General features: G+C 34.8%; 1 protein-coding gene across 2 annotated transcripts; it reads right to left on the bottom strand.

Moving 5' to 3' along the window:
* Window positions 1-453: 453 nt before the first annotated feature.
* LOC134746502 (transcription factor ATOH8) lies at window positions 454-27,213 on the bottom strand. 2 transcript variants are annotated; one of them, XM_063680912.1, is made up of 2 exons: window positions 26,974-27,213; window positions 454-3,851 (listed from the first exon to the last, which is right to left on the bottom strand). In XM_063680912.1, exons 1-2 carry the CDS (start codon window positions 27,017-27,019, stop codon window positions 3,124-3,126), a joined length of 774 nt encoding a protein of 257 aa, XP_063536982.1. In that variant the 5' UTR covers window positions 27,020-27,213; the 3' UTR covers window positions 454-3,123. The 2 variants fall into 2 exon arrangements, with proteins under 2 accessions (XP_063536982.1, XP_063536983.1); XM_063680913.1 differs by having other exon boundaries at window positions 455-3,839; window positions 26,974-27,212.
* Between the last annotated feature and the right edge of the window lie 366 nt (window positions 27,214-27,579).

Below are 27,579 nucleotides of genomic sequence, written 5' to 3'. Positions count from 1 at the left end.
GCAAATAAAAAAATCATTTATCCATATTTAAATACATTTTATCGTATTTTTATAAATCTTCCTTTTTAGTTTTAAAGTGTGTCGATAGATGGCAGTGAATTTTCTGTGGTTACAAAATTTACTATGACAGTACCGCTCTAGTATAAGTTACTCTATGCCCCAAACTAAAGCTTACGTACGTAATGCTGCGGAATACGGACTTGACATGCCTGCAATTTATAATGTAATCCGTATTATGAAATAAATGAATCTAAATCTATATTTTTCGTCTTATTCCTCATGATAAACCCTTTCTATCTTATATACTCCAACGAACCATTTGTAAGCCCTTCTGGTCTTCTCGTACTAAAACAGCTGTTTCTAATATTTCATCAAAGCCCCTCAGACTCAGGACGGCTGAATAAAAAGGAATTAAAATAAAACCAAATATTTATCCACGTATTTCCCGTCATTTATTACTTTTGACTTATAACACCTTTTATTTATTGTTTCAGTTACAGTTTGAGCATTACAGGTTTGTAACAATTACGCGATTCTTATTTATTTAACAGTACAGTAGGGTAAAATTATCAATACGGTCAATTGATCAAAAATATGTGTAAATTTACATAGTCTTACTGTCATGCATAACTAACATAAAGAACTTACTCATATTTTTCGTAAAATAACCGCATTGTTTTTTTTTCTATCCTAGACTGTACATTGAACATTCAGTATCCTGAAACATTGATCCCCATGCAATTAAATAATGAGTCCGTAGCGAAAATGTCTAAACGGGTCGGATGTTCAAATTGATATGCACACTGACACGCTGATATTGTGCTCAGATCATTTTTAACAACTCGATCACTTAGATATTTCTGTTGCTGACTGTACGACTGAATGGAAATCAATTTTATTATCTCATATAAATGACATATACAATAGTTTGATGGTAAATCAGGATTCCATTTCACTAAGTATACGTTACAATATCTTGTAAATCGCAAATAAATTCACATCATTGCTACATTATGAGAACGTAATACTTATGTTTACACACGTTTGGTTATTTTTTCCTTAATATCTGACGAACTAATATCGTAAGTGATCAAAAATATCTGTCGTAACATATCGTTTTTGATAAGATATAATTACATGTACTGTCTTATTGGTTTTCAAAAGAGAATAATTTGTGTACGAAGAATTTTAAGGATCATTATAATGAAGGTGTTACTTAATACCCAATATTTTTCTATCCTAACTATTTACAATATATCACATTATGTGTTCAAGGTTCAAGGCAATCTAGTTAAAATTTGTAGCTCATTAAGTCTATCAAACATAAATGTTGAAATTATTAGGTAAACCAGAATGAAAATTAGTAGGTATCTTTAGAATCTAGAGGTCATTACGTCTAAATATTTTTGATCTTCTCACGTTTTGATGACGTAATTTTAGACATTAGAATTATTCTTTTCCTATCTTTTTAAATAGTTCCAAAAATTACGTTTTCAAAAGTACGGAGACCGGAATTATTTACTCTGTTTTGCCTAAAGTTTCTCAACATTTTTAATCAAATGTATAATTCTGGAATAGTCATTAAACAAGCAAAGTATTATCATTGTTGTCCAGTAGAGGACTTCACAGCAGGTATTTATACGTTAAAATGTATATACATGTTTTTATACATCTTTTATTATACTCTACGAAACCATTACCCTCTATCTGAATAGTCGGATATTTATATTTTATAATAATGCCTGGAATCTGCCGTAAGGATCACATTGCTTTCAACCACACAACATATTACAAAACTTACATCCTTATTATACAAAATATACCTTACAATTACTGACTCGATTGTAATAAATTATGTTTAAAGCCCGATTATATTTAAAGGTAGTTCGTAATTTTATCTTAATACTGGACTGGGAATGGCTATGGGAACTAACTAACGAACGAACTAAGTAGGCATTAAAAGACAGCATTAATCGGTCCGAAATAAACTTTAATTAATCAAGTATAATTTTATTTAATGAAAGAATATTGGGTGTCTTGTGGACGTCAAATTATCTTCATTGCGTATAAACCTTATACCTATTATATCTTTGAAGAATGTATCTGTAATTTCAATTCAAACACAAATAGATGTTATGTGAACTAGTTTTGATCGATTTTTCAGTGCTTTTCGACCTGGTCAATAGTAGCTGCCAGTTTAATGCCTTTCTGGAACTTGGAACCTTTCAGTCAAATTCAAATGCCAATTAGTCTCCGGATATCTGAATTTGTTGCGATTTCGGACATACTCATACAGAATTTAGATTAATGAAACGCCAGATAAAGATACGTTTTACCTATACAAGTTATTTTAATAAGTATGCCGGTCTCGCATCTAAAAACAGATCGCCCTTTAAAGAACCAAATCTGGAAATAAGGGCTAGGAATTTGTTGCTAAATCCAAAAACGCCTCACATCCAGAAGTAAGGTCAACGCGAAAAACAACTGAGCATTTCGGTATTTTCGGTAGGCCACAGTACCTTGAAACAAGTTACAACAAGATACTTACTAAAATTGCAATCTACTTCTAAAGCTGACATATCAATGACGATCTATCTTGTTTTCACTTCATAAATGCAAAGGTTTTCTGGATATTCATTATTTTCATTAATAACTACTAAAAACCTTGGAATATCAGTCAATAAGAGATTCTTACTGGGAAGCGTGAACTTCGCGAACCCTTTATTTAAATACATACATTTCAATCATGTCAAGCTTTGTTAGGTTGGATAGAAAATGGAAAATATCGGATGATATTGACTGAGCTCTATCAAAATAGGTGCAATTGTTCTTAAACCGAAAATTTCCATTTTTACTACGCTCATACACGGAACACTTCTGTTTTTATAATTGTTTGTGTATTTTTTTATAGGAACTGATATAAAATATAAACTAACAGTTGTGCATATGTACCAAGCGTCAACCTCAGAACAGTATAAGTATCACGAGATTTAAAATGTGGTAAAACGCACTACGCTACTCTCCAATAAATAGTTCATTAATCCCTTTATTGTCATTTTTGTACTACCAGAGTTAAATGAGAATAGGCTTAGGGGACGGCTTAGTTCGAGACGGCTTCCAGATCTAAGGATCGTCTTTCTTTTTTCTTAACTTCCCCTCCGTGTGTATCGTTTGCGTCACGGATTCCACTGCTGAGGCTAGATCAGCTTCAGGGTCTATCGTCGCTGACAGCGCAGCGATGTATGCGCAAGCTATTCGGAGGACAGAGAGCTTGGATAGCTTCTGGTTATGGCTGTAGGCGGGCACGGACTTTCTTAAAGTGTCGAAAGCCGCGCTGATGGTGTGGACTCTCGTTCTTTCCCTAGCATTGGCTTCTATCCTTCGTTCTCTGGTCATGTTTTTGTAGTTTCTTTGCTCTCTTGGTTTTGATTTATCTGTGTATGAGGATTCTGCGATGACGCCTGGATGTGGGGGTACTCGAGGCGGGCCGGGTGTGGGTTCGACGCTTGGCGGAGGTAGGGGTGGTGGAGGTGCTTCGACCGGCCTCCTTCTTTGCCGCAGCAAACTCGTTTCACTCTTTTTGACTAAAGAAAGCGGTTCTCTTTGAGGTTCTTCTGGGAAAGACCAAGGTCTGAAGGGGCTGGTGCTTTCTGACGGTTCATCGCTCGAGGCGAGCCGTCGTTTTTTCGGCGGGGGAAGGAGAGGCGGTGTGCACTCTCTCTTCCTCAGGTCGGACTCGACGAGCCTGACCCCAGAGTCGTCGGAGTGGGCGGGGCCGGAGCACGAGTCGTCGTCGTCGCCACCCGAAACAAAGCCGGCATCTCGTTCTAATATACGATCTGAAACGTGATCTGAAACAAGAAAGAAACATTTTTACAAAAACATTCGAATAATAATGGGTAACAAAGAGTAGATGATAGGAATGCATCTGGATTGCAGGCGTATTATGGATGGTTTTATCCACATGATAAAATTACTGTCACTTTTTAACACCGCGGGATAGAAAGTGACTGACACCGTTTTATCACGCTGTCACTGTCACGTAGACAAGAACGACCATCATATTCGTACTAGATGATAATCACACTTACGTAATGTTATGAAATAGCCAATAAAAATAAGAGTATATATATACATAGTCGTAATCTCATTATCATATCTAGCAAGGCATCTAAAAGTGCTAGTCATATTACAGTCCGTACTAGTTTTAGCAAGACATTCGCCATTTGGCAAATTTTTGCTCGAGATAGTGGCATAATATCTAGTTCTTAATAAAGATACGGTAATTCTAAACCAATATTTAATCGTAAAACTTGCACAAAGATAGTACACGTAATATCACACCATCTTTGTTTGATAAGCTTTGCAGTACCTATCGTGTATTATTTATGTAAATTAAGTTATGTTATGATGACTTGGACAACTGGCATGACACAATTTTTATCATATCAATACAAAATTTGTATGTGCGGGTTTGGTTAAAAATACGTTTATATTTTCAACTTTTTAGTACTAAGAGGAAAAAATAACGATTTAAACGATCTTTACTGTTTTATTTTTTGTTAAGCGCATTTCCGTGTTCCGAATTCAAATTTCTAGGGGCTGTCATAATCATAAACAAGATTTTTTCTAAGTATTGAGACCAAGGTTAACTTATAGTGTCATGTCCTTTGCATTTAAATTAGATATTAATTTAAATCATTTTGCAATGTTTAATGGAATTTATGGTCGACAAAAAGTCGCGGCTTGAGATCAGTTAGCGCCGGCGCCAATGCCTGGCCAATGGCGTCAGCGGACACGGTCACTATTCTTTTTGACAGTATACTGACTTACCACAACGGACAAAGGCTTTAGAATGGGACATGCACTGTTAGGTGCAAACGTGGTGCAAACGCTACTTGTCATACAGATCACATTGTCCCCCATATTTGCTTATCTACATTTTTATAGTTTATTAAAATGTTGGCTCTTGTTTTATATGTTAGGTAGGTATATTATATATAGTCTGGCAAACCCAATTTGTCAGTAATTAAGAAGAAAAAAAGAACTATAGGTACTCATGAAATAAAACTATGAAAACGGATTATATCGCGTATATTGAATTTATAACACATCCCGACGTTTCGAACCCTTTACAGCGTTCGTGGTCAACGGGTGACTGAGGAAAAATTACAAAGTGCAAAAATACCCACATACTAAAATAATGAACAATCATAGACTATAAACTTTAAGGCTGGTTGTACATGCAAAAAACCGTTTTCATAGTTTTATTTCATGAGTAACTATCGCGGTAACCGAAGACAATATTATATAGGTACTCACTCATCCCTTTTTAAGGGATCGGGTATTTATGCATAAAAAAAATTACACTGACTCTAGCTTCCAAATACTCATAGCTTTATTTGCTATGAGTTTACATGTCATGTCTATTGTCTATGCCTACTACTGCATGAAGACAAATAACTGCTCCGAAGCATAATACTTGTACTGCGCTACCGATACGAACTATGTCCTTATGTAATATGATAATGTGTACTTGGAATTCTTAGGCTACTTAGTTGTAAGTTTTTCTACATGGACATTACTTGTAAGTTGTGATGCGGAAAGCACAAAGAGAATAGAAATAGTTAATGTATGGAAAAAGCTGTTCTTGTTTTTTTTTTTTTCGTTTTTGTCTTCATTTATGTGTTTATCAAAGCGGTTATAGATTTTGCCATTTAGGACTCTTTATCACCGAAAGAATAAATTATAAAAGACATCTAGAAATCGTATTAAAGTAACTAATGGAAGGAGGAAGGAACCTTGAAACTCCGCAAAATTAAGACTTAAAGGGGCCCACTGATTACCAGCACGCCGACGATAACGGCCTGTCAGTTGTTCGAAACTGTAAAATTTTTGTTCTGACAGGCTGATATCGTCCGGCGGACTGATAATCAGTGGGCCCCTTCAAGGGTCCGAGCCGAACATAATAAAAGAAATGAACGTGCACAGCGCCATCTGCGTTGAGCTTTCCAAGTTTATCTTCATTGCAACTTTGTAAGCAGTCCCGGATTTACACAATACGATGTAGCGACAGTAAGAAAGACACGTGTAAGAAACGGGCGCCACGGCAACTGGTTTTAGTTTGTGACCATATGGTGACGGACGGACGCTTCTCGCGCTTACTGTGGGCGGGCAAGAGGCGAGTTACCGGACGAAACCGGCTAGAGTTCGTTGAAGAGATCTGATAACTCCAGCAGAATTACTAGAACAACGTTAAGGTGACACAGTGTTGCTTCACAAAAGTTAACTGTGGTGGACCTTAAGCACAGTCCCGGATTTACATGATACGAGATATAGACAGTAATAACTACGTGTAAGAAGGCGTCACGGGAACTGGTTTGAGTTTGTGACCATATGGTGGCCGTGGACGCTTTTCGGGTTCACTGCGCGGGCGCGAGAGGTGTTCCCGAACCCGTCTACAGTCTGTCTAAGCTAACTGCACTGACTTGAACAGAATAAAGTGAGGGAGTGTCATGATAAGCGACTTATTTTCATTGTGACAGTTATGTTTAAAGAAGCCTGTAGACGGGCCATATTTTTACTGCAATATGTGGCCGGCATATTGGTGTCTTTCTCTAACATGTGAGTAAGAGAGGGACACCAACAGTTGCCGGCCACATATTGCAGTGAAAATATGGCCTGTTTAAAAGCCCCTTTAAATATATGCATCTACTGTGACATATATGCACACGACTGTACAGCGCGCAATTTGACAATGTGTGTTGTAATGCCGCGCAAGATGTTTGACATATAGAATTTTAATTTTAGCCAATCAAAACTTTGCGCATAACCCAGAAGGGAAGGGATGAGAAAATTGGCGTCAATCTCCAATTTAATCACCAATTTTAGTTTTATGGTGATATTAGCGCGACCTAAATTTTAAAAAATGCTTAAAAACGCGAATACTAGTCACAAATTGGTATTCTTGCGTCCACACCTCCATTTTATTGGTACAGTAATATCGGTCATAATCGGCGATCGAAATCAGTGAGCCAAATTGGCGTTTGCGTCGCACGGCCTGATTTGATCGGATCGGACAACTTAATCAGATTGGACTAAAAATTGTCCCGTCTGGACTATATGTATCAGTCCGTATATTCCGTCGCTGTGAATACCGGTTTCAGAAGCCTTCGGACTCACCAGTGTTTTGTAAGCGACAGAAATACATCTGAATATTATTTATGTTTTCTTTTACTCGACTAATAATCCGCATTCCACGATGTGTTTATTTGAATTTTAGCTGTATTTCTGTGATTTTATAAACCATAGTTGGTCAAACCAGATTGTCAGTAAATAAGAACAAAAAAAACTATGCTCATCCTTTTCTTTTGAGTGTAAGACAAAGATAGTATGATTCTCTCTGTCTATGTTTGAAATGAGACAGTCCTTTGACGAACTATAATCATAAATACGATTATGCAAGCTCAAACTTTGTATGCATTACCATATCGATACCCTAGTTCAGACTCGAAGGTACTAATTATGGAGAAATTGTTGTTATAATTAGTACCATAGTGCAAAAAAACAAAGTTTTATTTACAACTAAATTTTCCGCGTAATTAGTATGACTACGTGTAAAACTGTGAACTAGGGTATCGATATTTCAAATTTACCGCCTTTTCTACTTGCTACTTGCTTGCTTGCCTTTTTTACGAAGCTAGCTTGATAGTAACTTAATGCTCTTTGCCAAATACAATTTTTTTATCAAGGAAATGGCAGGGGAAGTCTAGTCGATGGCATTATTTATGAAAATTAACTTAATACTTAATGACAGCAATCAAGTTGCTTATCTTTAAAACATAACTTAAAAATGTTTATCCAAAAATAAAGTCGCAAAACTTAACGGAAATAAAATAAACGATTCAATATAAATTTGTCGCCATTAACATCAGAGATTAAGCCGGAAGCAATGCCGGCAACGTTTAATTTACTGATAAAGATATAAAAAGTTTGTAAAGGTCCTATGTCACAGATTAAATAAAAGTAGCTATAACTTAATGTTGTATACGGTCATGAGATAAAGTTCAGAGAGAATTATGCTATTTTTACGCAAAAATACTAGCATAAGAAAAATACAGTATGATTATCTATGCCTATGCTAGACTGACTAATGACTCTTGCCAAACTACTTAATTGCATTGTACAAAACCAGCCAACTTAATAAAATCGCACGTTTTCGTCGCAATCGCAACACAGTCAGTATTCGTAAACCTAATCTAATCTAATGCTCATTCATAATCATAGATAATCGTGTCTATAATGGTTTAGCTACCGGTATTAGTTTATGGATCGTAACTTGTAATCGAGCGGTTGGCGCCACGGAGGCGTTCCCACTTAACTGCAACTTAAAACAGCTGGTAAACCGTTAGAAATGCAAATTTCAACCTTAACTCAATGCAGTTAGGTTGTACTAGGTTTTTATCAGGTGTAGAATGCAGGTAGATAAGATGCGAGCATTCATGAGGCTTGCTTCTCACACTACAGGTGTTTTTTCGTCCACGCCCTGCTCGATAGAGATTTTAATATTGGCTAGTTGTTTATGGACGTACAAGTGTGGTTTGATTGTTAAAAAAAATGTTTTTTTTTTTAAATCTATGCTTAGGTTGTAGAATGAGGAGACAGAGGCGTAACCGGTTTTAGTCGTTTTAGTTTTAGAACGTTTATGGTTTGGAATTTAAAAATCAGGATTTGATCTCGATATCGTCGTTTAAAATGCAAGGCGAATGAGAAAGAATATATTTAAGAATTCCGGGCGGAAATCTGACATTTCTTTAAAATCTTTCACTTCCCCTCTTCGATTTCGTCAACGTTATAAACAATAGGTATATAGATATAAGTAGGTAGATAACATAGACATAGACATAATTGATTGGTAATAAGGTATTACCATATTACAGGTCACAGTTTTTTACTTATTTCTACACATCTTACATATTTACATTACTTCGATATCAATTCAATATTACGATTCGATAAATTCCATTATTAAACAATTCGATATTACACTATTCTTTAACTTAACACTTTACATAATACACCTACTTACATTTAGACTAAAAGTTGCTAAAAGTAATTGTTGTAAAACCTTGTAATGTAATCGAACAGGAGGTACCATTGATACTGCCAAATTTGTGCCGACAAGTTTTCTTTTTTTCAAAAGAGGAAAAACTTAAGATTCAATTTTCTTTAGTAAAAATCGATTGTTATTGTCCGACAGGGTACCTATAACTTATATAACTATCTATACAAGTGTGTTAAGATTCTCGACTCAGATACTCGAGTCGAAGACGGGCACTACAGTAAAAGTATCTTGGAGTCGGAATTGTTTGAATTAAAAGTGATTAATGGTCAGACCCCGACATATATCACGGGGCTCATGTTTTATTTATACCGTCGTTAGAAGACGAGGTAGGTAAAAGTAAAAGGTGTCTGTAGATTTAAGAAAAATATCTTCAAAAATATTAATTATATAAGCTAGTGCAAGGTTTGGATCACTTGCAAAATTTAAAAATATAATGGACCCCTCAGGTTGTTGCCTAAAAATTAAAAAATGCCTGGTAAGTATATTCATTAAGAATATATTGATTATGCCTCAATTGCAATAAATTTCGCATATGTGTTCGTTAAAATTATTTTAACCCTTAAATGCATGATTTTTTTTATTTTTGGTTGGATTTTTTTTTTAACTTAAATGTTTTTAGCTTTTTTCTGTTGAATCTGTGAGCTGTCCAATGCTTTGTATACATTTGGCAATAATATGCCTGCATTTGGTTAACTATGTAAAATAAAGCTATTGAAATGAATTTCCAATTATGGACCATAGACAGTAAATTTGATATTGATTTTCATACAAAAATAAGATTTTCTACCTCTTATTACCTACCTGTCTCAGACGCATTAAAATTTAAAACAAAGCGTGGTCTCAAAGGGGCCGAGAGACTTTTCAATGGCCACACCATCTGATAATGCCTGTGTAGATACCAATCTGGCGCCAAATTTCACAGAAGACCGACGCCTTTGGTGAGTTTTTTCAAACGGTCTCTTTTTGAATAAATCGAACGTGAGATTTCGAATTAGAATATCTTTTTTTAAGTGACGCTGTTCGGCCTAAAGTGGCTTGTGGAATCATTTGGATTTCGAAAGTTTTTTTTTGGAATGATGAGTATATTCTTTAAAAAATCGTTCTAGATAAAGATGGCTGAAAATTCGGTTAGGATCTTTATCATACACGGACAAAAGGTTAATGCTAGTTATTTTGACTGGCGATGGCGTAACTGGGCATTTCTATTTAAACTTGCATTTTAGATTTTGGAATTTTTATTATCCACTCACAATCACGCGAGCATTTTCGTTCCTAATAACTACGAGAAAAAATGTGTCCCCGTTTTGTTGCGGTCATAGGTTGTATTGAAAACCGTAACCAAACGGACCAAACATTTTGGGATTACCTTTTTCAGTAAAAATGGAAAAAGCTCGTGATTCTGAGTAGAAATAATATAAAAAATCCTAGTATTGGGATGTGGAGGCAAAATGTTTTTGTACAACTCTTAATAGAAATTAGATAACTCAGTGAAATATAGACACAGAAGAAATAATATATGTAAACAAAGTCTGTCTAGTACTTATCTATACTTTTGGCCGTTTTGGCCTATAATGCTCTAGTCCTTTAACCCAGTTATAAGTTGATGAAGCATAAAGTTGTATGGCTAGTTTTAGTCAAATTCACAAAATGAGAAATTAATGAGCGGTCAGCTGCTGACTGCAAAAAGATATAAAAGGAGGTGTCGTGGTTACACATTCGCACGGTTTCAAGTCTAATGTATGAGAAGTCGTGATGTTACTTTCACCGAACATTACCGATCTGCTAATGCAAGATGGCGGATATTCTAAGAGAATGCGATGTCTTTGGTCGTTTTGGTTTTAAACTGTAATGGCGCCAGGCGGGCGACGTATTGCTATATGTAGGGATTTAATCCACAGATAGCAATGCAGAGTTACATTAGCTGTTGATAGCGTTGTCTACAATTATGACTATTGAAGATAGCAGGTATTATAAGCCGTAAGGTTAATAGTAATTTTGGCAGCTGCTAACCTAGCTATTGGTTTTGTTTCTTTTCTACAATTTATGTTAATGTTTTTTCAAAACATACTTGTTAAGTTGATAAAATTCCAAATGGAATTTTATCAACTTGTTAAAGGAATAGAATTAGTTAACTACAGAAGTTTATACGCATAAGAACCGATCATCTATTTATAAACTATTTGGAAAATAATTAGGTATAAAAACAAATCAGAGATACTTTGCATTATTTTATTTTACTTTTATGGTCTATGGCAATTGTATAGAAGTCAAGATTAAGCAGAAATAAAATTCTTATTTTATAAATAATATATATAATACGCCAACTGTGAAATTGGAGCCCATAAAATATGCAGGTTTGAAATAAAATAATATGTTTAGGTATGTGTACCGCTAAACTCGACCAATATCATATCATATACCCAATATAAAGAAAAATAAAATGACTATAAAGGTTCTGCAGATGGCCACCACGGATCGATCGCACGAATTTTCCGAGAAATGCAACCCGACGTGAATATGTAATCGAACGGTAGCGCCTTCGCCTGCCTATGGCGGCCTGTTTGAAAAAATAATAATAATAGGATATCAAAATTAGAATGCTTCCGAAAATATTACTGAGCAGTATGCCTAGTGCTTTAGTCTGTCCACTGGACGAAAAAAAATCATCTTCCGTATGTGCCAGTACTTTTGAGGTAAAAAGGCACGAATTTCTAGAATGTCCCATTTCAAACATAGACAGAGAGAATCATACTGTTTTTGTCTTACGCTAGTACTAGCACCCAAAAGAAAGGGAAGAGTATAAGTTTTTTTTTGTTCTTATTTACTGACAAATTGGGTTTGACAGTCGCCAGACTATTAATATTTTTTGTCGCCTTTTTGAGGACGGGAATGTTTGGTCAAGCAATGAGGGCTAACGCGTATGAATTCGCCGCTAGGGGCGCTAGTGTAGATGGTGGTCTGTTCCATAGTTCGAAATGTCAAATGTCACTTGTCACTTCAATGACTGACAGCTTTTGGGACTTCCGGTTCGAGCGCCATCTTGATAGTTAGCATCGTGATTAATTACTTTGTTTTTTGCTCATTAATATTGTTTAAAGTGTAATATCGATAGCTTATTATACAGTAAACTAATGTGGTAGTGTGCAGTGAATGGAGAATTAATTTTGAAGCGCGTTTAACCACCATCTTGGAGTCAACGGCCGGTAGTCCACGTGCTTCTTGTAAAGTCTAGCTATCGATTTACAAGAGCTAACAAATCACCGTACACTGTCTTGTACAACCGTACAAATTTTTGTCGTTTGTAAACCTCTTAATACCTTGACACTGGCGAAATAGTCCCACTGGGCTGAAGCCATAATTTTAAAAGAAGAAGAAGAAGAAGACAGCTTTTGGACCACCATCAACAGAGACGCCAACTGGTGAGCAAAAAAACGATAGCCCTCATTATTTAACTCTCATCAAAATTACAGACAGTAAATATAGTGTAATAGTAACTACTTTAAGTGAGTTTAATGCACAAAATGTGATACCAATATCTTTTTTAACGATTTACAATTAAAAGTAGGTTACTTTTATTCTCATTGAACTTTCTTATTTATTTATTTTTTCGTATTGTTATTTCTAATTTTATTTCTTTTAAGTCACCTGGAACCGTAACTGACTAATTCATGGTTTTATCGTAATATTTTTTGATTCGTAACCTTAAAATTTTATTGTTAGTATGGAGAAATAAAGCGTCTAAAGTAAATAGTCTATACTTACTTATACGAAAACCATATGGATACTCCATTATGTACGTATGCGTCACATGAAGAGGGTCATTGTTACCAACTGTTCAAGCATTGCAACAGATTGTGCCAGAGACAAAATAAACGATTGTTCTACCATAGACTAAACACTTTAACCACCTGGGTGCCACGTGCCTGTACAATGGTTGTGTCTTTTTACATCTTATAATATTATTTTAACAATGAACCATTAATATGTGTAAAAAGTATAAGAATAAGGTTTCAGAAGGTCACATAAATTTATGCTTATTTAATTTTAAAATTTCATGTGATCGAAAGCGGGATAATTTGGAAAATGGCAAATACAGTGGAATCCGATTGTTATGACTCCGCTTATACTGACCAACTGCATACTATGACGCAATTACTGTGCGAAGTTTGGTTTTCATATAAAATTCTTTGTGACAAAGTCGGATAAGAGGACTTCGCTTATAGTGACAAACCTATACATCATATTTGTATGAAATTATGTCCGGTTATACTGACACATTCGATGGTTTTCGTGGCCGTCCTCACGTCTTTGCCCGCGAGGACGTTTGGTGCGTGCTCGGCGTGTAAGTTGTTTTCGTTTTGATTATCGGTGAAAGTTTGATAATTAGTACAAATCTCTCACAAAGGAATTTGAGATTAATTTGGAAAAATTAACAAAAATAAGAAGTTAATCAACTATTATTTATATGACATCCGCTTAGTATGACGTGTTTGTCACTTAGTTTTTATCAAAGATAGATATAACTCCGTAATAGATGGATACAGTCTAAGGAAAAAACGTGCCTCGAAAAAAAAAAAAATTGATTCTCGTTCAGAGGGCGCTACTAGCTTTGGCCTACTGTCGTATAGATGGCGTTGACGGTTTCGTTTGTTATTTAACAATTTTAACGCATATCAGTAAAAGAACATGGGTCAAAATCATAAAATTAAATAATGCAAATAAAAAAATCATTTTTCCACTTTTAAATACATTTTATCGTATTTTTATAAATCTTCATTTTTAGTTTTAAAGTGTGTCGACAGATGGCAGCGAATTTACTGGGGTTACAAAATTTACTATGACAGTACCGCTCTAGTATAAGTTACTCTATGGTTTTTATAAACGAAATAAATATTAATAGGTAAATATCTATCGATAGGTATACAAATATTTAAAATATATAATAGTTCCGTGTAGCAGCATTCCATGAGCAATATAATAGTGGGGAAACCCGAACAATTTGAAACTTCTAGACAAACCTGTCCTTTCATTTAATATTCAATGCTATAGTCCATCTGTTGAAAAACATTGAACATTAAATTAAGCATTTACAAAAATTTAAACTTCATGCATTTTTCTTGCAATTTTCTTTTCTGCAGTCTAGCCATTAATAGATTGTTAAACGAGGGTTTTTTTTATCTTTATTAAAGGGCTTTTTCGAGTGAACGAATATGTCGCCCCATAAAACGTCAGACTTAATTAACAAAGTAAAAAAAAATAAACAGCCAAATCTAGTATGTAATGTGGGATAAAAGGCACTCATAACTGCCGAGGTAGTTTGGCGCTCGAACGCAGTAAGAGCGCCATTAGTCTGAGGCTAAAATGATGCCTTTCACCCGAGTTAAACACTACTTTTCATTATCGAAAAAGTACGAAGAAAGTGAAATGCATGTGTTGTTTTTTAAGCATTACTAAGTAAGTATATTTTTTATGCTATTTCTTGAGGGTACTTTCAATTAATTCAGGTAAAAGTATCGTTATTTGTGGAATAGGGAGTTAAATATCAGAATGGAAATTGTATAACAAATCTATTTGTAATGTTTATCTTTAAACAAATGAAAAAAAAATCGTACTTGGAAGTAAAATGCTCTAGTGCAGACACGTATTATTTTATGCACACTTTTTAGAACAACAATGACCCTCTTTCGGAGAGTGATCTTGCTGCTTTCAGGAAGTCAAGTTAAAAAATAGCTTCCAATCAAAACAGTTTTATCATAGAGTAACTTATATACTAGAGCGGTACTGTCATAGTAAATTTTGTAACCCCAGTAAATTCACTGCCATCTGTCGACACACTTTAAAACTAAAAATGAAGATTTATAAAAATACGTTAAAATGTATTTAAATATGGATAAATGTTTTTTTTATTTGCATTAATTATTTTTATATGATTTTGACCCATGTTCTTTCACTGATATGCGTTAAAATTATAAATAACAAACGAAACCGTCAACGCCCTCTATACGAGAGTAGGCCAAAACTAGTGGCGCCATCTGATCGAGAATCAAATTTTCGTGATTTTCGAGGCACGTTTTTTCCTTAGACTGTATCCATCTATTACGGAGTTATATCTATCTTTGGTTTTATTCAAACACCGTATAGCCGATTATCGTAAAAACGCTCTCAAATTCAAAATGCCTTTTTGTGTGAGGATTATTTGCATTATTTGTGCCATGTTTAATGGATAGAACCACCTGGCTGAAAAAGAAAAATTGCCTTGGGCTGACATTTTGGCAGACACTCATTTGTTTCAAACGTCTACTGCTAGGTATTGAATAAAACCTAGCATCTTTAGAGGTTTTTTTTCGCCAACGATAGATATACCTCCGTAATAGATGGATACTGTCTAAGGAAAAAACGTGCCTCGAAAATCACGAAAATTTGATTCTCGATCAGATGGCGCCACTACTTTTGGCCTACTCTCGTATAGAGGGCGTTGACGGTTTCGTTTGTTATTTAACAATTTTAACGCATATCAGTAAAAGAACATGGGTCAAAGTCATAAAAATAATTATTGCAAATAAAAAAAATCATTTATCCATATTTAAATACATTTTATCGTATTTTTATAAATCTTAATTTTTAGTTTTAAAGCGTGTCGATAGATGGCAGTGAATTTACTGTGGTTACAAAATTTACTATGACAGTACCGTTCTATCTTATTATATCCTCTTTGTTTTCGCGTAAGCTATTCTTGGAGTGTGTACTGTATTTTCCGGAAATCGTTTTTTCCATATTGCGATTTTTACCATTCGCAATATTTACCATTTTATTTTTTCTCAATAGCTTCCTTTCCCGAAAGCATTTCTAACCATTCACATATTTTAAATCGGTTCAGCAGTTTAAGCGTGAAGAGGTAACAGTCAAACAGAGGCATTTATTTTCATACATTTTTGTACTGCAGAATTGTTTCATTGAAATCTAAATGATGTTTAATTGCTTTTAAATTGGTATCGATAATTTATATGTGTCTTCGATTAATCTGAGGGTCTATCGCAAAACAAGAAAATCGTAATTTCGTTATCTAACATCTCTGTCACTCTTGCATATTCGAGCGATAAAGAGGCAGATAGCGAAATTTCGGATTCGCGTTTCCCGGTAGGTTCTCTGTAAACAAACCGCCTTGGTGCATCAATGTCATATTTTATTATCTCTGAAAACTTGTCAAAAAACTATTAAAGGCACAGTATGTATAAGTTACTCTATGGTTTACTAAACGGGCTAGTGCTGCACTCTGGTGGCAGAACATTGCAGTAATACCCCCTATTCCAAAGGATAATTGTGCATACAATATTTTATGTTGACTGTCCCTGTTTATGCAGTTGGGACAAACGTATGGTAATTCCATCTTTGAGACGATTTCATAAAGCAACGCGAAATCTGCAACTTGTTTTGATTTAAATAAAAATTCAAATTGTCATTTGCGATTGACCGTTTATTTTTACATATTTTTTGCAACACAACATCAAGGATGTATCTATTATTTATTTATTACTTGATTGTGGATATTAAAATTCCAAGATGATATAAAAATGTAAAATCCGTCATAAATTATTCGTTCATAATTTAGCAGTTTCAAGATTAATTGCCTAATGGGGTTGGCAACTGTCAAAGGTTTGCAGAGATGGCGCCATCATAGCTTGCCCCTTTTTTATGAGATTTGGCTTAAAGGGCTGGCATCCAGGGCATTAAAAAAACAAACATTTGACACAGTTCTCGGGATTGACAGGGCAAGCTATGCTGGCGCCATCTGCTAAACATTTCGACCGGCCAACCCCATTGGTAACAATGCGTACAGTCTGTGACGTGACATAAAAAAAATCAATATGTCGAAATGGCGATTGGCGCCAAAACAGCTCAGCGCGCGAAGTGACCTCGTCATGGCGTCGTCATGTCGATAATACAAATCGCAATAAAATGTTAATTTCGCTCGGGCCACATGGCAGATCCTGATGTTTTCCCATCTGGTATCAGAATCGCAGCGTTATTATGCGTATTGCTGTTTTGCGATCTAATTCCGTTTCTAATTCGACTGTAAAATAAAGAGTTCTGTTAGTGATTTTAGAAATGCACTACTGTGTTAGGTTTTGTATCATGAAAAAAAATTATCATTGACCGATAGTAAAACAAATCTGCTAAGGAATCTGGTTTCTCATTTAAGGTCGTTGTTAAGATAAAAAAAGAAACAGGTTGGCTTGACAAGCGCCATTTAATTTAGGCAATTTAACGCCCGTATCGAGTTATTTTATCATATTAAAGTAATTTTATCAAACCCAGTGAGCAAATTAATGCTAATGTCGGCTTGCGTGGAATGCGACGCCATTGACAATTATAAACATTTGATATATAAACATAAACAATTCTTTGAATTTCTTCTCAGATTTTTGTTTACTTTCACAATAGTTTTACTATTATACGGCAGTGACGGGGGAGTTTAGAATGCAGGATTCTTCGGAGTAAAAAAACATCAGTTTATTAAATTAATATCATGCCTCCCTATTATATCCTAAAGCGCTAATTCTTACTAAATAAAATAAATATCAATAATGTTACTCTTCAAGTTCATGTTGAAAATCAGAAGTCATTTTCTGCGTGCATTGGGAACTATGCAATACGTATTCGTCAAAAATGTCAAGATAGATGTTTCAACTCGTTGAGCGAGAGATAACAAAGGCACTTATTACAAGCGTCAAATCTGTCTGCTCTCACTAAAACATAATTGCCCTAATTTGCAGCTGACAGATTGGTTTCTATTGTAAGGTAAGTGTAATTAAAATGTCAAGGAGGGAAGGTCATGCTGTGTCTATTGTTTATCATCAAGTGAGTCCAACGCTTGCGTAGTCGCACGTTGATATTAACCATGCGTGAACATTATGTCAATGACATAAACTCCAACAGTGGTCAATCCTGTAAGTACTGGTTTGACTAAGAGTTCGACTTCTGCGTTGTAAGATTAGAGTACTTAACAATAACAAAGTCTTCACAGCGAGTGGGTACGTCGCTTTGTGTTGTGCATGCGCCAGTTCGCGGCCTCGGGGGTCAGATCGCATTAGGATCTGGTGCCCGCATCCTTATCCTCGTAAGGCCCACCATACAAAGTTTCCCTATTTTTAATTTGAACCTTGTTGTATAGAAGATTAGGGTGACTTTCGTTTGTTTTAGAAGACAATGAAACAAAAGAAATGCTACTTAATTCAGTTAGTCTAAGGTTCAAATTAGATTGAAACAGAGTGTACATTGTAATGCACATTGGGCCTTACGAGGTTAAAGCAGCTTGTATGTAGTACGAGTATATTATACGACTTAGAAATCTTAGAATCAGTTTCGTAGGTATTTCGTGCTATGCAAGTTTGCATTTTTATGAAGCTGTAGCAAGTAGATAAAAAACGGAAATGCCAATTCCCTAAGTGCAAAATCAAAATACCAAAGGATTATCTACTTATTTGTGATATGACACTATGATTAGTGCATATTAAATGATATAATGACAATAAAAATGATAACCACTACCTATATCCTTGATGAGACCAAACATTGTAAGATAGTACTTAACAATAAATACTATCACGTAAAAGTTTAATAAAAAAAATACAAAATTTATATTTATTAACAGCATAGTCGTGTCTCGTGTAATGATGACCTTAAATTTTTAAACTCTTGCATGTCACGTTTTTGTAAAAAGTTCAGGGCAAGATATAGTCTGTAAATTCAATACGGGCGAATATTTAAACGGTGGTTAGCGTAGGACCTAAGAAGTACATTGAGATAGAATTTGCTTAGAAATACAATGAAAATGTTAACCATACAAAATAATTCGACCCGCAATGTAATACAACAAACAAGTTACGGGATACGAGTTTTTAAAAGAAACTGTCAACGCTTGTTGGCAGTTACTATTAAAAAACTCGTATCTCGTAGATTGCTGCTCAGTCAATTTTAAACAATTAATTACGGGGTCATATAATATTAAGTATAACTTTAAAAAACTTCTTAATTAATTATTAGACGGATGAATTCTATATATCTGTTTTAATTTATTGCCGGATTGGATTTACACACTGTATATTCAAACCTTTGACACATCACGTGACAAGTTGAAGTTTTACCTACACATTATATTAATATTGTCTTCGGTTACCGCGATAGTTACTCATGAAATAAAACTATGAAAACGGATTATATCGCGTATATTGAATTTATAATACATCCCGACGTTTCGAACTCTTTACAGCGTTCGTGGTCAACGGGTGACTGAGGAAAAATTACAAAATGCAAAAATACCCACATACTAAAATAATGAACAATCATAGACTACAAACTTTAAGGCTGGTTGTACATGCAAAATCGGTTCATAAGGCTAGTTATACACTATAATTATTTTTCAAGTAAAGATATATATATATACGCGATAAAAATAAACTATGCCGGCTCCAACCCTACACCACGGACCCGAGAAGATTTAATTCCCTCCTAAATTGTAGGAGGGTATCCCAATATGGGACCGGCAACAAACTCGGCGGGACACATCTTTTCAAAACATCAGAATGTCCAGCATCATCCAACACTACGGTCTCACAGTCTATGTCTCGCTTGCTCCTTTATCAGGTGGACTACAGGATCCCAAGCTGGTGGTAGAGAAAAGCCATCTTCCCTATTAAAGTTTGAATATTTCTATGATGAATTGTATGTATTATAAATTCAATATACGCGATATAATCCGTTTTCATAGTTTTATTTTACACATTATATTGTTAAATATTATTTCCAAGAAGTGTCAAGTAATTGTCTTAATCCTGCCATAAATATGTAAAATGTTTCAGCCATTTAACTCCTGTCTATGAGATTTACAACTTTGGCGGCGCCTACGACGCTTTACGACTTGCAGACCAATAAAGGAAGAAATTAACTGAAAATATGGTGTAATTCTTAACGCTAATAATAATTTCAAGTACCGCCCGCCCTTACAGGCAAGATAATAATTAAAATAAAAGTTTATTTAACAAAAAATCAAATACCTAATCTCAAAAGCAACATACGAATTCCTTCTTTTGGAAAATGAGGTAACTTTTATAGGCTAAGTACAGTTCCCATGTTTTCTTGCAATCAGCGGTTAAAGTAAGCATTAAAGGCTTCTTCTAAGTCTTCGGCAAAAAACTCAGTTTTTATCTATGGTCGTGTTTCAAAGGAAGGGCAATCTTTTGTTTTTGCGTCGGGCCACCCGATAGCTTCCTCCCTTTGTCTTTCCCAACGATTTTTGGCTTCCCTTCGACCCTTTAATAATGTGTATGCAAAAAACATACACCTGATTTGAGACATTAATTTCGGTTGGGTACCGAAGCGGAACTGAGTTACCTGCTTATGCTTACTAATAGATCTTAAGTCAAAATAAAATATAATGAAATAATATTATGCAAAAGTAACTGTCTGTCTGTCATTGTCTTCTTCGCGCTTAAACCGCTGAACCGATGTAAGTACATGAAATTTGGTATGAAGAGTTTAAGCCCCGGAGAAGGACATAGGATAGAGTTTTTATCAAAGAAATTGTCATTCAACTCAGGCGTCGCGGGAAGAAGCTAGTGCTTATTTAATTAATTTTAAATAAATCCTTAATATCATAAAATTAATCCCGTACCTATGAGTTTTAAACGTATACACAAAATAAATAAATATTAGGAGACATCTTACACAGATCAACCTAGCCCCAAAATAAGCAAAGCTTGTACTATGGGTGCTAGGCGACGATATACATACTTATATAGATAAATACATACTTATATACATAGAAAACACCCATGACTCAGGAACAAACATTTGTGTTCATTACACAAATAAATGCCCTTACCGGGATTCGAACCCTGGACCATCAAATTCGCAGGCAGGGTCACTACCCACTAGGCCAGACCGGTCGTCAAACTAACCTTTCCATAATGGTTTTCGCTAAATTATACCATAAAATCAATTTCTCCGCCACAAATTCAATTTGGAGCTAAGCTAAACAGTGTTTATAATTTCCGCGCGTTTTAGTTCCGTTTTGTTGTCGCCGTTTTTTACGACTGGCAATATTTTGAAACAGTCACGTGTATAGCAACACGTGTGCTGCCGGATGTCGTTTGTTTGCAACAGGTTGCCCAGATAAGGGCGTTTTGCATTCGAACAAAATATAACAAAAACACCGCCGTCGGGTTTAAGTTGCGAAAAAATGACTCGAAAAAAGTTTTTTGACAAAATGTAGAAACATACGCATCCCATGTTTATTTTATCGTGCGTTGAAGCATCTACCAAATAACGGCCCAAGCAAGACTGATGGCAAATATGATATAAATAAATAAAATAATTGAATCTGAAACTTCAGTAAGTATTCACATACATACATAATATAATCACGCCTATTTCCCGGAGGGGTAGGCAGAGACCACGGATTTCCACTTGCTACGATCCTGACATACCTCTTTCGCTTCCTTCACTTTCATAACATTCCTCATACACGCTCGCCGGTTTAGGGTGCTCTTGACCTGGCCTTTCTTCAGGATTTCCCCGATCTGATCAGAGAAAGTCCGCCGAGGTCTGCCCCTTCCAACTCCCGTTTCTACCTCTCCCTTATACACTCTCTTTGTTAGCCTTCTTTCACTCATTCTTTCCACGTGTCCAAACCATCTCACTATACCTTTCTCAATTTTTGTCACTACATCTTCGCTCAGTCCACACTTTTCCCTAAGTAAGTACTTTTCAGTAAGTATTCAGTATTAATAAAATTCTAAAATCCATTTTGGTGCTTCAACTGATCTTAGGTATTAAGTATTTATCTCTTAATACCTAATATCTTATCAAAGAAATGCATAAAATTTTCTTATATAAGTAAGGAAAATCTAAATATAATAGTTTAGCTGAAAGTTTGTATCGTTAGCAAAAATATCGAGGAAATCTACCTGTCGATACAATCCGCAAAAACGTAACATCCGTCTAGGATTACAGGCGTCTACATATGGCTATTCACGACCAAAAAACCACGTTTGACAAGGCAGAGCTTACTGAATAATTTATTATTTAAACAAAGCGAATTATTATATATTTTTTGCATATTTAACATTCCACAATATTAGTGAGCGATGGTCACACATTTTTTGTCACCAGCGCGTCAACGGTTGGCATTACGACATCGGAAAACCCGCGTTTCGAACAAACAATCTAAATACTCTTAGCTAGCCGTGATTTAACAAAACATCCAATACATGAAAGTACTACATGTACGCCAGTGGGATTAGGTTGCCGAGCGGACCTCAGGTTCCCTTAGTGTGTCGTGGCAAAAAGCTGCGGCAATTGCTAAAAAGCTAGAAAGTTGAATTATGAACAACATAGAATGAAGTCAGACGCTTAAATCGCTAATTATATTTTTTAAATACATATAGGTAGAAAAAAAGATTATTAAGTAATTGACCTCAGCACAAAGTTGAAGCATTCAAATCGATTAAGTTTTTATTCATACAAACATGAAAAAAGCCTACAATAGTATTTTTCATATTTTTAAGTCATGTTATGTCATATGATTTGCGTCATAATCTCATCACAGAAACAGATTAATTAACTGAGCTATCTCAATCATTTGAACAAAGTCGAAATACTATAAATACTTTAGACAAACGTAAACGGCCATACAAATGTAGTCCAAATTTTTACATAATTTGATATAATTTGAGATTATTTTAGTGCAACTGAACTAAAAGCACCGAAGTTATATATGTTATCAGATAAAAAATAAAGACTCAGAACAGCTAATCTGGTTAGCTATATCTAATGATATTTTTTTAATCTTTTATTTGTAATAAATATTTGATCTGGTTAGCTACAGTGTTGATAAAATTATTAGGCACAATATGATTAACGACACGTCATTATTTGTGTTTGTAATGATGATAAAAGTATAAAAATATGAGTAATATAATCATTATCTGTAATCATTATGGACATGGTAATGCCAGTTGGCAAATTTTGGTTCTAAAGCCCACGCTATGAAAATATGTCGTTTAATGACACTGTCATATTCAAGTCGGCGAAAAGTCAAAAACGACACTTCATTTCGATTAGACATGACATGACGGTTGTTTAATCTAATTGAACTGACATTTCAATTTCACATTTAAAACATCAATTCCTAAACATAATTCTTGACCAAGCTATTACTTGTTATTAGTGTCCCATATCACACCCCGCGGTAGTCAGATACAGATGTCATGCCCTGTTGGCCAACATCTGTGTGTCGCATCTGGCGCGCACTCGACGTCACAGTCAGTCATGTGGGACATCGTTGCGATATTGTTTTTTTAATCCGTCGTGCTTTGTGCAAAGAGTATTTTTAGAATTTTAATAACAAAACTTCCGTGAGACACAGACATACCGGGTCACTCACGTATTTTAAGTCGAAAAACGCTCGACATGTTTCACTCCGTACCGAGGAGTGGAGGAGCGTTTTTCGACTTAAAATACGTAAGTGACCCGTTATTAATAAATTTTGTATTTTTGGAGTTGTTTTTTTCTAAGAACATATATGCAGAGACCGTCTAAGCTAAATTTTCAGCGATTTGAACAAAGGTGTCATTATGATCGTCACATTTTCATGAAATTTTACATTAATCATGAAATTGACACACTTTTTCATTGCAAATGCCATGCAGTTTAGGTTGGTCTCACTATGTAGTTTTTTTTTAAGATAACTAATAAGGACAGTTTAAATCAGATCGGTGAATTTCGTTTGGAATAAAATGTCAATTTTTTTTTTGTGGATTATTGTTAAAGACAAAAAGTAAGATTTATACTACTAAGGTGTAGGTGTAGGTAACATTTTTATATTTCTATATTTTGAACGAAATAATGTGAGACGGAAAAACATTTTTTATAATTTAATTTGTACCAATATTATACGCACTAAAAATGCTTTACAGTATATTGACTAACACTAACAATTAGTTAAATAGTTCACACACCCAGACTAATGTTTTTTATCCCTTTACCATAACAAACTAAACAGGCTGTTTCTCTAGTCCTCCAAACGCAAAAAAATCGAAAGAACAGTTTCAACATCACATGCGACCCCCATCGTAACCATATGAACAAACAACCATTTCCAAAACCCATCCATAGCATTCTAATTGTCTTAAAAATAAAGTTTAAAATTGTTTGAACGGGTGATAAATAACATTTTGTAATGCGTTGCACTTGTTCGTTAATAGGGTTGTCACGTATGCCCTTATTTTTTTGTGAATAAAGTTTAAAATCGTTTGAACGGACGGCAGAATATATTTTGTTTCGTTGTACACTTGTTTCCTACAGGGGTCGAAGCGAACATGTGCAAGGCACCCTTTCGGGTTTTTTTGCTCCACCCCTTTGTTTTCCGTGTGATAAATACTAATATTGATGGGCCCAGCTGAGACTTAATTGGTAGCAATTATAGAATAACTATTGATTGACTTTATGGTGGTAGTTTTTGTGTAATAATGAAACAGGTGGCGTTAATGATGAATTTCTCAATTAGGTAGTAATAATAGGTTCCCTCGTAAACTAACTTTTTTTTTTTTTTTTAACTTAGCTCCACGACTGGAGTATCGATTCAGAGGCCGTGGGTTCAAGTCTCACCCGGGGCAGTAATCTTCTACTTTCAAAATTTAATCTAACTTTATTTTATTGATCATGTAATGAAAACCACGATTCTTAAAATAAAGTTAAAGAGACACCTCAGTCGTTCAGCTAGCATAAATATTAGCGGTTGAAACAACGCACCAGAACTTGGTATGTTATATGTATATGCCACCCAGGAAAAGTACAGTGCGTTCAAAAGTATGTGTCACTATCTAATTATTCAATATACATACTTATAATTTTTTTTTATCATTGTTAAGCTATTAAAGAATGGTAGACATATTCGACGCGTAGTCAGGGGGCCTACCGCGAAAACCGAAATTCGCAAATTGCGGGGATCTTTCTCTTTTACTCCAATGAAAGCGCCATTAGAAAGACAGAGAAAGATGCCCGCAATTTGCGAACTTCGATTTTCGCGGTTATAGTCCTGATACGCAGCTTTTCATGCTGACTGTTTAAAATCAGAATTCTTACTCGAGTTTACCCGATCGGCCCATAAACAACAAAGATTAGAAGTGCGTCCGATAAAGGCGTGAACTAACAGCAATAAACTGGCTTCCGGATCCGGTCTGGTCATATACAAGTGTAGAGCTAGTGTGATTTACGACTCTCTACGGCTGCGCGTGCGTTGCTAGGAGTACTTTTTCTACTTTTCAAGAATAATTTTGTTCTCTTTTTAAAATCACGTAGTGACTTGAATATGAAGGCATTTTAGATTTGCCAGGTAGTTTATGTTAAAGCCACTTCATGTGTTTCCACAAGAGCTTAAGCTAAGCTATGTTTTTATATAGATTAGCCAAGCTACTTTAAGAAGCTATATTACTAATACAATTTTTGGCCAAACATTTTGTTAGCTAAAATGCTGAAAAAAAATAGGCTTCAAGAAATGGGCGCGACAATTTTCTAAATATGTAGTATGTTGTTAAATACTACGCTTTTTTGGAAGTTATCATATTGTTTTGATAGATAACATAATATACCTATGAATAAATGTATTTAATTGATAAATTACAAACTCAATCTTGTAATTGAAAGATACTTATTTCAGTTTTGTATCAAGAAAATGAAATATTTCTGAAGATGGAAAAATTCTTGCCGTCTATTGTTGTTGTCTTATAATAGTTATAATTTAGTCAGTATTGACACTATTGACATTTACAAATTTTCCTATTATTAACCTTATCTAAGTAAAGATTATGTACATATTATGTTATTAACACATTCTTAATTTAATCTATATTTTCAATTAATTTCTTACTTTATCATCCAGGTTAGCTTTACTAAATAATCTAAACCTAACCTAACCTAAGACATAAAAGGATAAGCCTTATGTTACTTTCAGACATTTTTTTAAATACATACCTAAACATATAATGTGTAACAATCGTGAAAGTTTTAATCCGTATTTTACCTACATACAAGTTATACGTGTGATTACCTATTTACTAATAAAAATATTATTTGTAGGTACTAGGTAGAGGTACCTATAGCTAGTACCTAATTTAAAACGACAAAAGTACCTAACAAAATATAGTTTGTCAAAGGACTGTCTCATTTCAAACATAGACAGAGATAATCATACTATCTTTGTCTTACACTAGTACTAGCACCCAAAAAAAGGATGAGTATAGTTTTTTTTGTTCTTATTTACTGCCAATTTGGTTTAACCAACTATATGTGTTATTTATATTTGTTTATATAGATAAAATAACAACAACGACGAGCTGCCCCCAACGTAAAAAAAGGGGTTTTTATATGTTTGACGCCAATGTCTGTGGCATTTTTTGGCATGAAATGGGTTTTTTGACATATACCTAGCCTAGGGGTGTAAAAAATATATTTATTAGTTTTTATTTATGTCAATAAGTACTGTAAATTACTTAAGTAGATATTTTTTGCATTAAATTTGCAAACAGCAAGTATTTAAAGCCGCGCGTATTTTGAAGTTCTCAAATAGAGCTTCCTTTCGGGATTGCCCGGAATAAAAACCCCGGGATTAGGTGCAATCAAAATAATCAAATCTTACTCCTACTATACTCGTATCTTGGAAAAATCTTTGACAAATTAATTGAAACTTCTATATTTATTAAAAACTTAAAGAAAGTGTAATTTCTACGGCTTAAAAAGTATTATAAAGTTCTAAAAATTACAACCCGAAAAGATGTCCAAAAGCTACAAACCTTTCGCATCAGCCTGTGTGGTTGCAGAACTAATAAAAGTTGACATCTCGCAAATCCAAAGCACTAACAATCCAAATCCTGAACTGGCACTTCAAAGGCAACTTGGCACTATTAAAATAAACAACACCAAAATGTCATTGTTTTTTAAATTTTCGGATTTCGAACGCGCGCGTACCAACCGTTCTGTTTGACAGCACGTGCGTTGGTGTCGACGCACTGCGTTGGACTGGCGTGTAATGTAGACTTGGAACACTCGGGGTAAAAAAGCCCGGCGCCAGGCTGCTCTCGCCCTTATAGAGATGCGCTCACATTGATATGATTGGAATTTTATCGTAGTTTGCTCGACCTATCGGTTAGTTTACTGAGCGGCCAGTCTTTATGGGTTAATCGCTGAGTGTTTTGTTTTAATCTTATCGAATGAGGGAAAAGCTTTTTAAAGGCTCTATTTGTGTTTAAATAAATGACAGTTTTGGGGATGAAAGGGTAAATATTTTCACATTACTAAAGTATGAATTTTAGTTTAGGCATGTTGATCGAGGATCGTGTATTATCAAGATGTTTATTTATTACAGAATTAGGGATTCAGCAAATAAATCATTAGGAGTA

Source organism: Cydia strobilella, chromosome 13 (genome assembly GCF_947568885.1).
Source record: "Cydia strobilella chromosome 13, ilCydStro3.1, whole genome shotgun sequence".
Taxonomy (NCBI): Eukaryota; Metazoa; Arthropoda; class Insecta; order Lepidoptera; family Tortricidae; genus Cydia; species Cydia strobilella.
This window is presented reverse-complemented; position numbering and strand designations above follow the sequence as displayed.

Excerpts from the sequence above, each read along its gene's own strand:
- LOC134746502 (XM_063680912.1), bottom strand. The coding sequence starts at position 27,019 with ATGTCAACTTTTATTAGTTCTGCAACCACACAGGCTGATGCGAAAG. Across the intron at positions 3,852-26,973 it reads CACACAGGCTGATGCGAAAG|ATCACGTTTCAGATCGTATA; the intron begins GTTTGTAGCTTT and ends TTCTTGTTTCAG.